This window comes from Pelodiscus sinensis, chromosome 17, assembly GCF_052426305.1.
Source record: "Pelodiscus sinensis isolate ZL-2025 chromosome 17, ASM5242630v1, whole genome shotgun sequence".
Taxonomy (NCBI): domain Eukaryota; kingdom Metazoa; phylum Chordata; order Testudines; family Trionychidae; genus Pelodiscus; species Pelodiscus sinensis.
The window spans coordinates 35,259,694-35,272,388 of NC_143068.1; the positions used below are offsets into that span (position 1 = coordinate 35,259,694).

Consider the following 12,695-nt stretch of genomic DNA (forward strand, 5'->3'; position numbering starts at 1 on the left):
GCTAACCCCAGTGAACCGGATCCACCCCGTGGGCTGGTATTTGCTGGTCTGCAGGAACGAGCGACATAACCCGCATCTGCACAACAGGCTCCAAAGTAACTAACCCGCCTCTCGGGGGGGTGGCCTGGACTCGTGTTTGTGGCGTAGCGGGGGCGGGGGGCAGGATTGCCACACGCAGAGGCCCAGCTGGGCTCACTGAAGGCAGGCAAGCTAGCACGGCGAGCGTGGGGGTGCACACGAACCCGGCACTCAGCTGGAAGCCCTGTCGGCACACGGCAGAGCAGGAGCAGGAGGATCTGGGGGACTAGTGGCCCTTTTCCAGGGGAGTGCGTCCCGGCCCCACGTGCAGGCACAGACAGCAGGGAGACGCCCCTCACAAGCAGATGGCACCGGGGAAGGCAGACGGGTCTCCCACCCGGCCATGGCCCTGCTGGGAACAGGGCGCGCCCACGTCTGCATTCAGGTCCAGGCATCGGTGGCGATGGGACACACCCATGGGGGCGGGCGGCTGGGAGAGAGGGTTACATGCGAGTGTCCCAATGCGGGCGCACATCAGTCTCTGACTTGGAGCCTTTGGTCGCCCGCCATGGGGCGGCCCCGGCCTGGCTGCCACGGCTCGGCGTGCCCTCCTCTGCCCAGCCCGGGTGGGGAGGGAGGCGGGGGAGACCCAGCAGCCCGCGCCGCACCGGCCGCCGCAGCTCAGTCTACAGCAGGCAGGAGGCGTCTGCCGCCCGTTTCCGCAGCTCTTTGCCCGCTTTGTGGGGGTGGTGCTGGTGGTGGGGGTGGGCGCCGCTCGGCCGGGGGGGCTCAGCGAGCGGGTCACCCGGCGCCTGGGTGTCTTGCGCGTGGCCGGCGGTGCCGTGGCGCTGCCCCACTGCGCCCTCCTCTGGCGCCACCCGCAGGTAGGCCTTGACCTTGTGGTGCCGGGCGGTGCTGGCGCTGAAGTCGATCACCCGGCACTCGTAGGTCCCCTCGTCAGTGGGCTTCACCCGGGAGAGCCGCAGCTTGTGGGAGATGTTACTGCCGGCCACCTTGACCACCTGCGGGGCAGAGCACAGGCCTGAGTGCGAACGGCCGCCAAGGGCAGCTCCCCGGAGGCCCCCCATCCCGAGCCCGCCCCGCCCGTCACACCGAGCCTTCCGCAAGGCCCCCCAGCCAGGCGGAGGGGCCACTGGGCCCCGTGCCCGGGGATCCCGCCCCATTGGTGGGGCCCCAGAAAAGTGGGTGCCTGGCCCCCAACCCTGTCTGTCCAGTGCTCCAAACAGGGGCAGGGCCCGGGCGCTTGCCTTGTTCCGCCTGCCTGGCGCTCTTGCTGGGGGGCTGGGCCCCTCGCTCCCCAGCAGGCTCCTCGGGGCCCCTCACAACCCTAATCTGCCTCCACCCCCAAGGGCGGCAGCACCACGGGGCCGGGTGGGCCCTCGGCGCTGTGTCACAGCTGCGTCCAGGCGCTGCTCTGGGGTGGGGAACTCATTTGCTGCAGCCCTTGAGACGCCTTCCCCAGGCCCACACCTCTCGGCCCAGGCTAGCTGCGATGGGTCTCACGGGGTCTCCCCCGCTGCCCTGCACCCCGCTCGCAGCCAGCAGAGCTAGCGGGAGGAGAAACACGGGGCGGGGGGAGCGTCTCTGCTACAGCCTCTCCAGAGCCAGCTGGGCAGAGTACGCGGCAGCGCTCAGCTACCCCAGCGCGGCTGCCCGGGGCTCCGGCGTGCCGGCCCTGCCCCCTTGAGGGAGTCGGCAGCCCAGTACTTACTGCCCCCCGGGAAGAAGCAAGAGGGGAGGCGAAAGGGCGTAGCCCCTGCGTGCGATACGTGCTGCCCGGCCAGCCCTGGCCCGGGGCAGGTCGCCAGCCCCTTCCCAAGCAGCAGGTTGTGGCCGTGGGCCGGGTGGGGCGGGGCCCTGCCCCCCAGCGCTGCCCAGAGGAGCTGAAATCCCAGGTGTTCCCCCACCAGCCGGGGCCGAAGGTCGATGCGGAGCCAGGCCGACTAATTAGCTTTGCTACCAAATGGATTCGCTCGCGGTATTTATCACCCCATGAAATTTAAGACTCACTCACTGGCCCGAGCTGCCGTGGCTGCCGGGGGAGGTCAGTAAATCAGGGTTATACCCGCCCCGCGGCCACGGCTCGGTCCCTCTAATCACACGGGCTGGGAAAGGCCGTTTGTCTCCCAGCTCTGCACTGGTGAGCGGAGGGGCGTGCGGGGCTCGGCGTCGGGCCGGGGGGCGAGCGGGGCCCAAGCCACCCAGACGCTGGCCTAAGGGGTGGGGGCATGGGCGGGCCAGCCAGCCTCCGGGGAGCAGAGGAATGAACCGGTGCCTTAGGGTGGGGGTGGGGCTGGATGCACAGCAGTTGAGGGGGGCTGGCACCCCCCACCTGACAGCAGCCCGGCGGGGCTCTCCTGAGATGGGCTGGCGTGCGCAGGAAGCAGCGAGCTGGGCGGTGTCCGCCACTGGGAATCCCCCGGGTCAGTCCGCTGAAAACCCAGCCGGCGTGGGCCGCCCCACCTGGGGCTGCAGGCCAGCGCGGCGCAGCAGGGAGCCCGGCGCAGCAATGCGCCGCGAGAGAGGGCCGGGCCGGGCAGGGCACCGCCAGCAAGAGAGGGCCGGGCAGGGCACCGCCAGCAAGAGTGGGTGCGTTCCATTGTCAGGGCCCAGGCCTGCGAGGTACCGAGCACCCAAGGACACAGGCGCTTGGGCTGTGCCACAGCCGGGGGGGCGAGCCCCACTCATGGAGCCCAGAACACGGGAGCCGAGCTCAGGGCTCTGAAACCCCCCGCAGCCGCGCAGAGGCAATTCCAGCCTCTCTTGCCCACCCGGGCCTGGGCACCAGCCGCCTCCCCCGAGCCGCGAGGTGCCGGAGCAGCGAGTCCGTGGGCGCTGGGCTTATCAGGCAGCGCAGCGCGAGCGTGGGGGGAGCCAGGCCGGCGGGGCGCGCAGACGCCAGTGGCAGCAGGCGGCCAGGCGCGTTTATTCTATTTAGCTAATTAGTGTCTCCTCATGCCGCTCACGGGAGCCTAAATGGCGTCGGCCTCCTAATCCGCTAAGGAAATTAGATTATTTTCCCCTCCGTGGCAACTCAGGCCTCCGTGCCTAAGGACTGAGCTAAGGCGCAGCCTGGGCGGGCTGGCACGGGGCGCTCGCCGGCGTGGCGGGTGCTGGCTGTCGGGCTCAGGCCCGCTCGGCCGGGAGCAGCCGCACCCCGGGGGCTGACAGGAAGGGTCCCCAGCTCTGACAGACACTCTGGTGCGCAGGGCCGGCGTGCCCTCGGGGGCCAGGCCCCTCTCCAATGCAGGCTGTGCAGGGGGGCTGAGAATGCAGGGCCTGCTGCCTCAGCTCCCCCAGTAAGAGGGGGCTGGACACCTTGGGTGTGGCCGTCTGGTCTGGCCAGGGGCAAGTGCTCTGGGGCAGGACGCTCTCTGGAGACGCAGCCCCCCCCCCCCCCCCGCATGCTGGGGCCCTGCTGGCAGCCACAGCGCCCAGGTGCTCCGCAGAGGCTAGTACACAAGTGCAAAGGCGCGCGGCTGCAGCTCCCCTTGCGCCAGCAACCCGCACTGGTGCCAGGAGCGAGGGATGGGAATGGTTCGCTGGTAAGCACCAGCCTTAACAGTCAACCTGTGGAACTCCTTGCCAGAGGATGTGGTGAAGACCAGGGCTTTAACAGGGTTCAACCCCTCCCCTCCCCACACACACCAGATAAACCCACAGAGGACAGGTCCATCAGCGGCTGTTAGCCAGGGTGGTGTCCCTGCCTCTGTTTGTCAGGGGCTGGGAATGGGCGACAGGGGAGGGATCATGTGAGGATTCCCTGTTGGGTTCCCTCCCTCTGGGGCGCCTGGCGCTGGCCGCTGTGGGCAGACAGGACGCTGGGCTGGGTGGGCCTTTGGGCTGACCCCGGCTGGCCGCTCTGATGTGAGGCTAACCAGTGCCAGTTAACACCCCCCAACCCCCCATTTAATCAGTCAACCACTTCAACATTGTTCAGCCAGTTACCCAAGTAAAATGGGGCTTTCACATCCCTGCCAGGAGCCCCTGCCGGGCTGGACCCTTTAGAGAGCTCCCAGGCTGGCTGGAGACGCCTTGAGCGCGGAGCGGCCCCCAGCCCGGGGCAGGCGCTTGTCCCGAAAGTCGCTTCCTAGCCCACGCGGGCTTGGCAGGGCCCTCGCCCCCCCCCCCCCCGTCCCTGAACTCACGCTGATTTTCGTTGCGTCCTTCCCAGCTTCGCCCTGCGGCGAGGAGTCCAGCTGTGGGGGAGGGAGGAGAGACCATTAGCGCTGGCGGGGGAGAAACTCATCGGCCAATTCACACCTCAGCCCACAGTGGAGGCTTCAAAAGCGGGTGGGCATGGGGATGGGGTTATGGGGGGCGTGGGGAGGCTGGGAGAGAAGGCAGATTATGGGGGGCCTGGGAGAGCGGGAGGGTTTATGGAGGGGATGGGGGGATAGGAGAACGGGGGGCTATAGCAGGCATGGGGGGCCTGGGACTGCGGGGGGCTATGGCAGGCATGGGGGGGCTAGGAGAGTGCAGATTTATGGGGGCATGGGGAGTCTGGAACAGCGGGGGCTATGGCGGGCGTGGGGGGGCTGGGAGAGTGGGAGGGTTTATGGAGGGGATGGGGGGATAGGAGAACGGGGGGCTATGGTGGGCGTGGGGGGCTGGGAGAGCGGGGGGCTATGGCGGGGGTGGGGGGGCTGGGACAGCGGGGGCTATGGCGGGCGTGGGGGGGCTGGGACAGCGGGGGGCTATGGCGGGCGTGGGGGGCTGGGAGAGTGGGAGCTATGGCGGGGGTGGGGGGGCTATGGCGGGCGTGGGGGGGCTGGGAGAGGGGGAGCTATGGCGGGGGTGGGGGGCCTGGGAGAGCGGGGGGCTATGGCGGGGGTGGGGGGCTGGGACAGCGGGGGCTATGGCGGGGGTGGGGGGCTGGGACAGCGGGGCTATGGGGTCGGGCATCGAGCGTGCTGCTGCGTGTGACCCTTCCAGCACGGCAGGGCGGAGCAAAGATCAATCCAGTTTCAGCCCCTCGGCCCGGAAGGACGCGGCCGGAGACAGCGCCAGGCCGGCCCGCTGGCTCCGGCTGCTCCGGCGGGAGAGTGGGCAGGCTGCGATGCAGGAGGACGCCCTGGGGCTGCCGGGGCCCAGGCCGGTGGCGCGGCCGCGAGCAGGCCTGGGCGCTGCAGCCAGTCCGGGCCCGTCCGCGCCAGGAAGACGGTGACAGAGCGGAGGGCGAACGCCGAAGGAAGGGGCCAGAGCAGCGGCGCAGGGCGGGCTGGGGCAGCGCCCGGGGACAGCCTGGGCGGCGGGAAATGCCGGTGGCGGGGGGGCCGCACTCCTGTGTGCGCTGGGGCAAGGGGGTCACTGGGCCCCAGGACACGGCGGCATCCGGCGGGTCTGGGCTGCAGCTGAGCGGGTGGCCCGGGGAGGCCGGGGTCCGGGCGGTGGCGGAAGGGGAGCAGAGGGGCCAGCGAGGGCTCAGAGACGCCCCGCCGGAGGGGCAAAGGCTCCTGGCTGGAGCCAGGGTGGAGCCTGAGGTTTTGGTGACGGCAGGACCCGCCCCCCCCGGCGCGCTCAGCTCCCCCCCAGTGCCTCGGAAAGGCCGGGCCCAGGGCAGTGGGTCCCCTCCAGCGCTCGGGCTCTGCCGCCGGCATCCGCGTTCTCCACGCCCGCTCCCCTGCCCGGCCTGGCACGATGCCAGGGTGACAGCCCTTCCCACCACCTCTCAGTGTCTGGTGGCACCCGAGCCGGGCACTGCCAGCGCGACGCTGCCGCAGCCGCAGCACGATCCCAGCGCTGCCAGGCCATTGTGCGCCCTTATCTCTGTGTGAACAGGCAGGGGCTGGAGACAGCCGTTTGCCAGGCCTGCGAGGGAGCCGGGGGCAGGGGACAGCGCAGACTAAGGAAGGAACAGACCCAGCTTGGCTCTGGCTCCTCCTCCAGGAGCTCAGCACCCTCAGTGCCCGGCAGGGTCCCTGGGATCAAGTCCCCGCGTTGGAGACACCCCCCCCCCCTCCCCTGGGGCAAACAATCATCAAATGGCCCATCGGAGAGACGCCAGCCAACCGGGGACACGCTGCCTGGCTGCTGCCGGGGGCGGCCTCACGGCCTGGGGGTGCCAGCACCAGCATGGCCAGGACCCTCCTCCCAGCCTGGCCTGACAAAGAGAAAGGCCCCCAAAGCACAGGGCTGATCCCAGGGCACGTACCAGGGCCTGATCCCAGGGCGCGTACCAGGGCCGATCCCAGGGCGCGTGCCAGGGCCTGATCCCAGGGCACGTACCAGGGCCGATCCCAGGGCGCGTGCCAGGGCCGATCCCAGGGCACGTACCAGGGCCTGATCCCAGGGCGCGTAACAGGGTCCGATCCCAGGGCGCGTGCCAGGGCCTGATCCCAGGGCGCGTAACAGGGTCCGATCCCAGGGCGCGTGCCAGGGCCTGATCCCAGGGCACGTACCAGGGCCTGATCCCAGGGCGCGTAACAGGGTCCGATCCCAGGGCGCGTGCCAGGGCCTGATCCCAGGGCGCGTAACAGGGTCCGATCCCAGGGCGCGTGCCAGGGCCTGATCCCAGGGCGCGTAACAGGGTCCGATCCCAGGGCGCGTGCCAAGGCCGATCCCAGGGCTCGTACCAGGGCCTGATCCCAGGGCGCGTACCAGGGCCCGATCCCAGGGCGCGTACCAGGGCCCGATCCCAGGGCGCGTACCAGGGCCCGATCCCAGGGCGCGTACCAGGGCCCGATCCCAGGGCACGTACCAGGGCCGATCCCAGGGCACGTACCAGGGCCCGATCCCAGGGCGCGTAACAGGGTCCGATCCCAGGGCGCGTACCAGGGCCGATCCCAGGGCGCGTGCCAGGGTCCGATCCCAGGGCACGTACCAGGGCCTGATCCCAGGGCGCGTAACAGGGTCCGATCCCAGGGCACGTACCAGGGCCTGATCCCAGGGCACGTACCAGGGCCGATCCCAGGGCGCGTGCCAGGGCCGATCCCAGGGCACGTACCAGGGCCTGATCCCAGGGCGCGTAACAGGGTCCGATCCCAGGGCGCGTGCCAGGGCCTGATCCCAGGGCGCGTAACAGGGTCCGATCCCAGGGCGCGTGCCAGGGCCTGATCCCAGGGCGCGTAACAGGGTCCGATCCCAGGGCGCGTGCCAAGGCCGATCCCAGGGCTCGTACCAGGGCCTGATCCCAGGGCGCGTACCAGGGCCCGATCCCAGGGCGCGTACCAGGGCCCGATCCCAGGGCGCGTACCAGGGCCCGATCCCAGGGCGCGTACCAGGGCCCGATCCCAGGGCGCGTACCAGGGCCCGATCCCAGGGCGCGTAACAGGGCCCGATCCCAGGGCGTGTGCCAGGGCCCGATCCCAGGGCACGTACCAGGGCCCGATCCCAGGGCGTGTACCTGGTTCGAAGCCCACGTCTGCTTGTCTGTCCAGTCGCGGTGATTGCGAACGTACCACCACTGGATCTCCAGCGAGTAGGAGGGGGAGCCGCTGCCACGGAAGGAGCAGGCCATCTCCACGTCCTCCCCGGCGTGGGCCGTCATGTCGTGCGGGGTCTCTGTGAAGAGGGCTGCAGAGGAGAGACGAGGGGAGCCAGCTCCTTGTTAGGGACGGCAGGGCACAGCTCCCTCAGCTGGCCAGACCTCCGCCAGCCCCTCGGCACCGTGCCCTGCCCCTCTGCCACGGCTCTGCCTGCTCCGCCTGCTTGTGGGGGGGGGGGGTGTCACTGGAGTGGTGCCCCCTTTGAACCTCCATGGCTCCGCCGCGCCAGCAGGCCCCAGCCCGGCCCTAACCCACCCGCCTTGCGCAGCCTGCTTTACCAGCCTGGCTCTTTGCTGACCCTCCAGCTGCCAAGAGCCCCAGCGCTATCCTCCCGCCTGCCCCCTATGCCCCCCCTCCCCCCCCGGCTTCTCCCCACTCTGCCATTGGGCTCAGGCTAATTCCTTTAGGGCCACGGGCGCCGCTTCCCTGCAGGTTCCTTGGGGGGGGGGGGGGGGGAAGGGGCTGATCCAGGCTGGAAACGGAGTTAGCCTCAGCCCAGACAGAAACGTTAACGCCTTTAAAATCGCGCCCTCCCTCTGGACGCATGGAAATCCCAGACTTAGCGCTCGCCTGTACTCCACTGGCGCCGGGGGAGCCATGGCCTACGGGGCTTAGCACACATCCCCGGCTCCTGGCCGAGTTCCCGGAGGCCTCCCCCCACGCCGCCCCGTCCGCTGCGGGGCCCCCGACACAGAGACTCGCAAAGGCCACAGCCCGGGGTCCAGGGGCTGCCCTACAGCCAAGCCCTGGGCACGTGTGAACGCCAGGTGGGAGGAAGCACCGGGCGAGTCGAGCTGGCCGCATGGAGAGGATGAAAGCCCCGGCTGGCCTGTGCAGGCAACCACCCCCCAGCGAGCTCTCGCTTTCCTATCAAGCGCCCAATCGGGTTTCTCTGCCAGCCGCCGGGGTGCCAGCTTCCTGCTCATGGGCCCCGGATCCCCAGTTGCCCGGGTGTGACGGCGCGTTGGGGGTTCCCCGTCTCCTGCACCCCAAAATGGCACAAACAGACTGCACCAGCCGGTGGAATAGAGGAAGTTTATTGCCTCTCCAGGATACAGCACAGCACAGATGGAATCTGGTCACAGAGCTGGGCTAGGATGCCTCAGGCCCCCTTGAGATGGGGGAGACTGGGCCCCTAAACTCCAGCCCCTTTCCCTAGGCTCTCCTCCATGCTCCCAGACAGCAACTAACTAACCCTCTTCCAGCCCTGCCCCCCAGCCAGGGCAGCATCCACCTCCCTTTGTTCCTCTCCATGGCGGGTGTCTGGCCATACTGGTTTGCATAGTGACTCATCCTGTTTTGCTGGGTCGTGGTACCCACGGCAGCCAGTGGGGGTTACCCCAGAGCCAGCAGCATAGAAACCAGCCAGGTACCCCCACTACGTCACAGTCCCGGGCGCCATGCGACCCCTCTGCCCTGCCCGGACAGTGCACCGGCATCCTGGCCCGCAGCCTGCTGGGAGTGCCAGCCCTGGGCTTCCATACGCCCCCAGCCTGCAGCATTCCTCCCCTTCCACCACTGGCATTGGCCAGGGCCTCGCCGTCGCTCCTCTCTCCCGGCCGGCCGGGCCCCTGCTGGCCCAGCCCGGGTAGGGCCCCCGGCACGTCCGCCCTGCGAGCCCCGGCTAGTCCAGCGGAGGTGTTGTGATCCCCAGTTGCCAGATGTGAAGACTGAGGCCCAGCGGCTGAGCGGCTGGCCCAAGATCACACAGTGGGAACGCTCGGGCTGGGTTCAGAAGCAGGTTCCCGAGGCCCAGGCCAGCGGCTGAATTTGCCTTTGTCCGGGCATGAGCAGCATGGCTGTACCTCCGCAAGGCACACAGCAGCGCCTGGGCGTTCCCCTCCCCCTTATACAGCACGGCATGGGCACGTGGCAGCCCGCCGGGGCGGCTTCCCCTGGCAGTGGGGGTGCAAGGCCCCCCCCTTGGAAGCTTTGCTCACGGGGCCCTCCCAGGGAAGAGAGCGCTAGCCCGCTCTGCAGCCTGTGCCTGGCGCCGACTCTGGCCCACCCCCGAGCCCAGCACGCCAGGGGGAGCTGCGATCCCCACAGCCCCCCGTGCTATTTGCCCTGAGCCCCCAGCGACAAGCCCAGCGGGGTCCCACAGAGCCCTGATCCCCTGCCCCCCGGGGGCGTGCGAAGGCCGGTGGCTGGCCGAGAGCCCCTGCAGCGCTGGTCCTAACCCCGCCCCGGCTGCCCACCCCTCCCGTTCCAGCGGGAGTCTGGCCTGGAGGAGAGCAGGGAGCCCAACTGAATCACAGCCAGCCCCCTGCCTGCACCCCGGCAGGCACCTCGGGGGGGGGGGATTCTTGGGGCGACAGGCCCCAGGGGCACCGGCTGAGCGGCCGTTTGCTTCCCGGCGGGCCAGTGACAGACCCTGGGCTCTGCTTCAGCCATGGGGGTGTGATGACGCGTTGGGGTTCCCCCGTCTCCTGCACCCCCATAGTTGCATGGACAGACTCCACCAGCCAGTAGAACAGAGGGAGTTTATTGCTTCCCCAGGATACAGCCCAGCACAGATGTCATCAGGTTACAGGGCAGGCCTAGGATGCCTCAGCCCCCCTAGATATTGGGGGGGGGGGTCTGGGCTCCTAAATCCCAGCCTGTTGCCTAGGCTGCTTCCTCCATGATACCAGCCAGAGACCAACCAACTCTCCTCCAGCCCTGCCCCCAGCCAGGGCAGCATCCACCTTCCTTTGTTTCTCCCCATGGGGGGTAGCTGGTCAGACAGGTTTGGAGCCCCCTTTGCATAATGACTCACCCCCTGCCCTGCTGGGTCGTGCTACAGACAGCAGAGGTCACCCACAGCCCCAACAAGGTCCCCCCACTAAGTCACAGGGGGCTACACTCAGAGGACAGCAACGAGGGGCAGCCGGGGAGGCGCACCCGGGCTGGGACTTGGGGGACACGTCAGCCCAATGCAGAGGTTGCTATTGCCCGCTCCCCTCCCCCGCCAGGAGAATGGAGCAGAGACTCCCAGTAGATGTGACAGCAAGGGCAATGCGGGGGAGGGGGAGAAAGGGTCACACCCCCACACGCTGTGGGGGAGGCAAGGGGCCAGCAGCCAGCAGGGTCAGAGAGGCCCGGCACCCCCATGGCTGCATCCGTTACAATGTCTGTGGCTTCAGAGGCTTACGGCCATAACGCAGCTTATTCCCGTGAGCCCGCGAGCAAGGAGCCGGGACGCACCGCGAGCAAGGAGCCGGGACGCACCGCGAGCAAGGAGCCGGGACGCACCGCGAGCAAGGAGCCGGGACGCACCGCGAGCAAGGAGCCGGGACGCACCGCGAGCAAGGAGCCGGGACGCACCGCGAGCAAGGAGCCGGGATGCACCGCAAGCAAGGAGCCGGGACGCACCGCGAGCAAGGAGCCGGATGCACCGCGAGCAGCAACCACCAGGCTCTGGCACCGGCAGCCTCTGCCTCCACGCAGCCCAAGGGCTTAGGAAGGATTTGTGTTTGCCACCAATCCCGGCTTCCTCTGGGACAACACAGCACGGGCTGGAGGAGCAAAGGCCGAAGGGGACCGGCTGAGCGGGGCTCCTGGACCTGGAGGCGCTGGCCCGCGAAGGCCCAGTGTGTTTCCTAGGGGCCAGGCGACGGTTGTATCTGCTACATCAAGTGTGCACGCCCGGCTGAGATCACCCTCGGCAAAGCCGACCGTCCGCTCCCTGCCAGGGCCAGCAGCTGCTTCTCCATTGCTGCGGGGCTCATGAGGCACCAGCACCTGGGAGCAGCACCCTGGGGCTGCTACAAACCTGCCCCGGGCCAGGCCCAACATGGGCGGTGAACTCGCCCTGCAGGCAAGCCGAGACCTGTTCAACAATTGGCCGCAAGGCTGGGCTCGGTGCCCGGGAAAGCCAGGCCTTTGGGACCAAGCCTCCCCCAAGCCATGGGGGGGATGTTCCAGGGACAGCCACCTCCTCCCTGCGCGCACTGGGATTCTCGTGACGCTCGGCCCCACCGGCCTGGCACTGTGCCAGCGTCAGGTGCTGGCTGGGTGGGTGTGACATAGTGGGGGGTACCTTGCTGGTTGCTGTGCTGGGCAGTGGGTTGTGAGTGACCTCCACTGGCTGCTGCCTGTAGCACGGCCCAGCAGGGCAGGGGATGAGTCATTATGCAAGGGGGCTTTGAACCTGTCTGGCCAGTTATCTCCCAGGGAGCGGAACAATGGGAAGAAGGGGAGTGGAGCCCTGGCTGGGGGCAGGGCTGGAAGAGAGTAAGTTAGTTTCTGTCTGGGAGTATGGAGGAGACAGCCTAGGGGAAGGGGCTGGGATTTAGGGGCCCAGTCTCCCCCATCTCAAGGGGGGCTGAGGCATCCTAGGCCTGCCCTGTAACCAGATTACATCTGTGCTGTGCTGTATCCTGGAGAAGCAATAAACTCCCTCTGTTCGACTGGCTGGTGGAGTCTGTCCGTGCCATTACGGGGGTGCAGGAGATGGGAAAACCCCAACGCGCCGTCACAGAGGGGAAGGTCTGAAACCAGCGCTAAGCGTCCAGGGCCACTTCCCTGCCCGCGGGCCACAGACCCCCTCTCCGGAGCGTCTCGGAGTCCCTGGGGCCCGCACCCCCAGCCCTTCCTTTAAGTGGCCCCAGAGCAGAGAAGCAGAAACTGCAGAGTCGTCCCTGCTTTTGGGGGGTTTCTACCAGCCCAAGGCCTTGCAGCCCATCCCCCGTAATCGGCTGGGGGGAGGGGCAAGTGGGACCCCCCGTGGCCAGCTGAGGAGCAGATGGCACTGGCCAAGGCTGCACTGGGTCAGCCCCATGCACCTCTGGGGCCGTGTGAAGCCCCCAGTGAACGGACTGGGCCTAGCCTCGCTGCCATGGCGACGCCATCCCTGCTCCCCCCAGCCACCCATGATGGACGCCTCACAGGGAGAATCCCCAGCACCCCCTGGGCTGCAAAGCGCCATGGGCCAGCAGCCCCAGCACAGCGGGGGGAGGCAGGCCGGCGTGGCAGCTGCATGGCCCAGAACAAGAGTGGGGGGTCGCCATGCACAGGAGAGCACCCCGGCTCCCCCCACAGCGGGCAGGGGCCACTCACCCCCCTCCCCCCCCCCGCCAGCGACAAGCCACCTGGCTGCACCTGCCCCAGAGCTTCCGCCTCCCCCGCTTCGGAACCAAAGCACCTGTCTGCTCATTAGCTCATACCCCGTTGCCATGGCAATTAATA

The 12,695-nt window shown here is 68.7% G+C and overlaps 1 protein-coding gene across 1 annotated transcript in view; it reads right to left on the reverse strand.

The window, feature by feature from the left end:
- The window catches only part of VSTM2L (V-set and transmembrane domain containing 2 like), a 36,034-nt gene continuing 23,339 nt past the window's right edge, over positions 1 to 12,695 (reverse strand). Inside the window, exons 2-4 of the mRNA XM_075900796.2 lie at positions 7,385 to 7,554; positions 4,188 to 4,238; positions 1 to 1,040 (exon numbers count right to left, since the gene is read on the reverse strand). Coding sequence (XP_075756911.2) covers positions 705 to 1,040; positions 4,188 to 4,238; positions 7,385 to 7,554 — 557 coding nt within the window. The 3' untranslated portion in view covers positions 1 to 704. The remainder of the gene's footprint in view (positions 1,041 to 4,187; positions 4,239 to 7,384; positions 7,555 to 12,695) is intronic.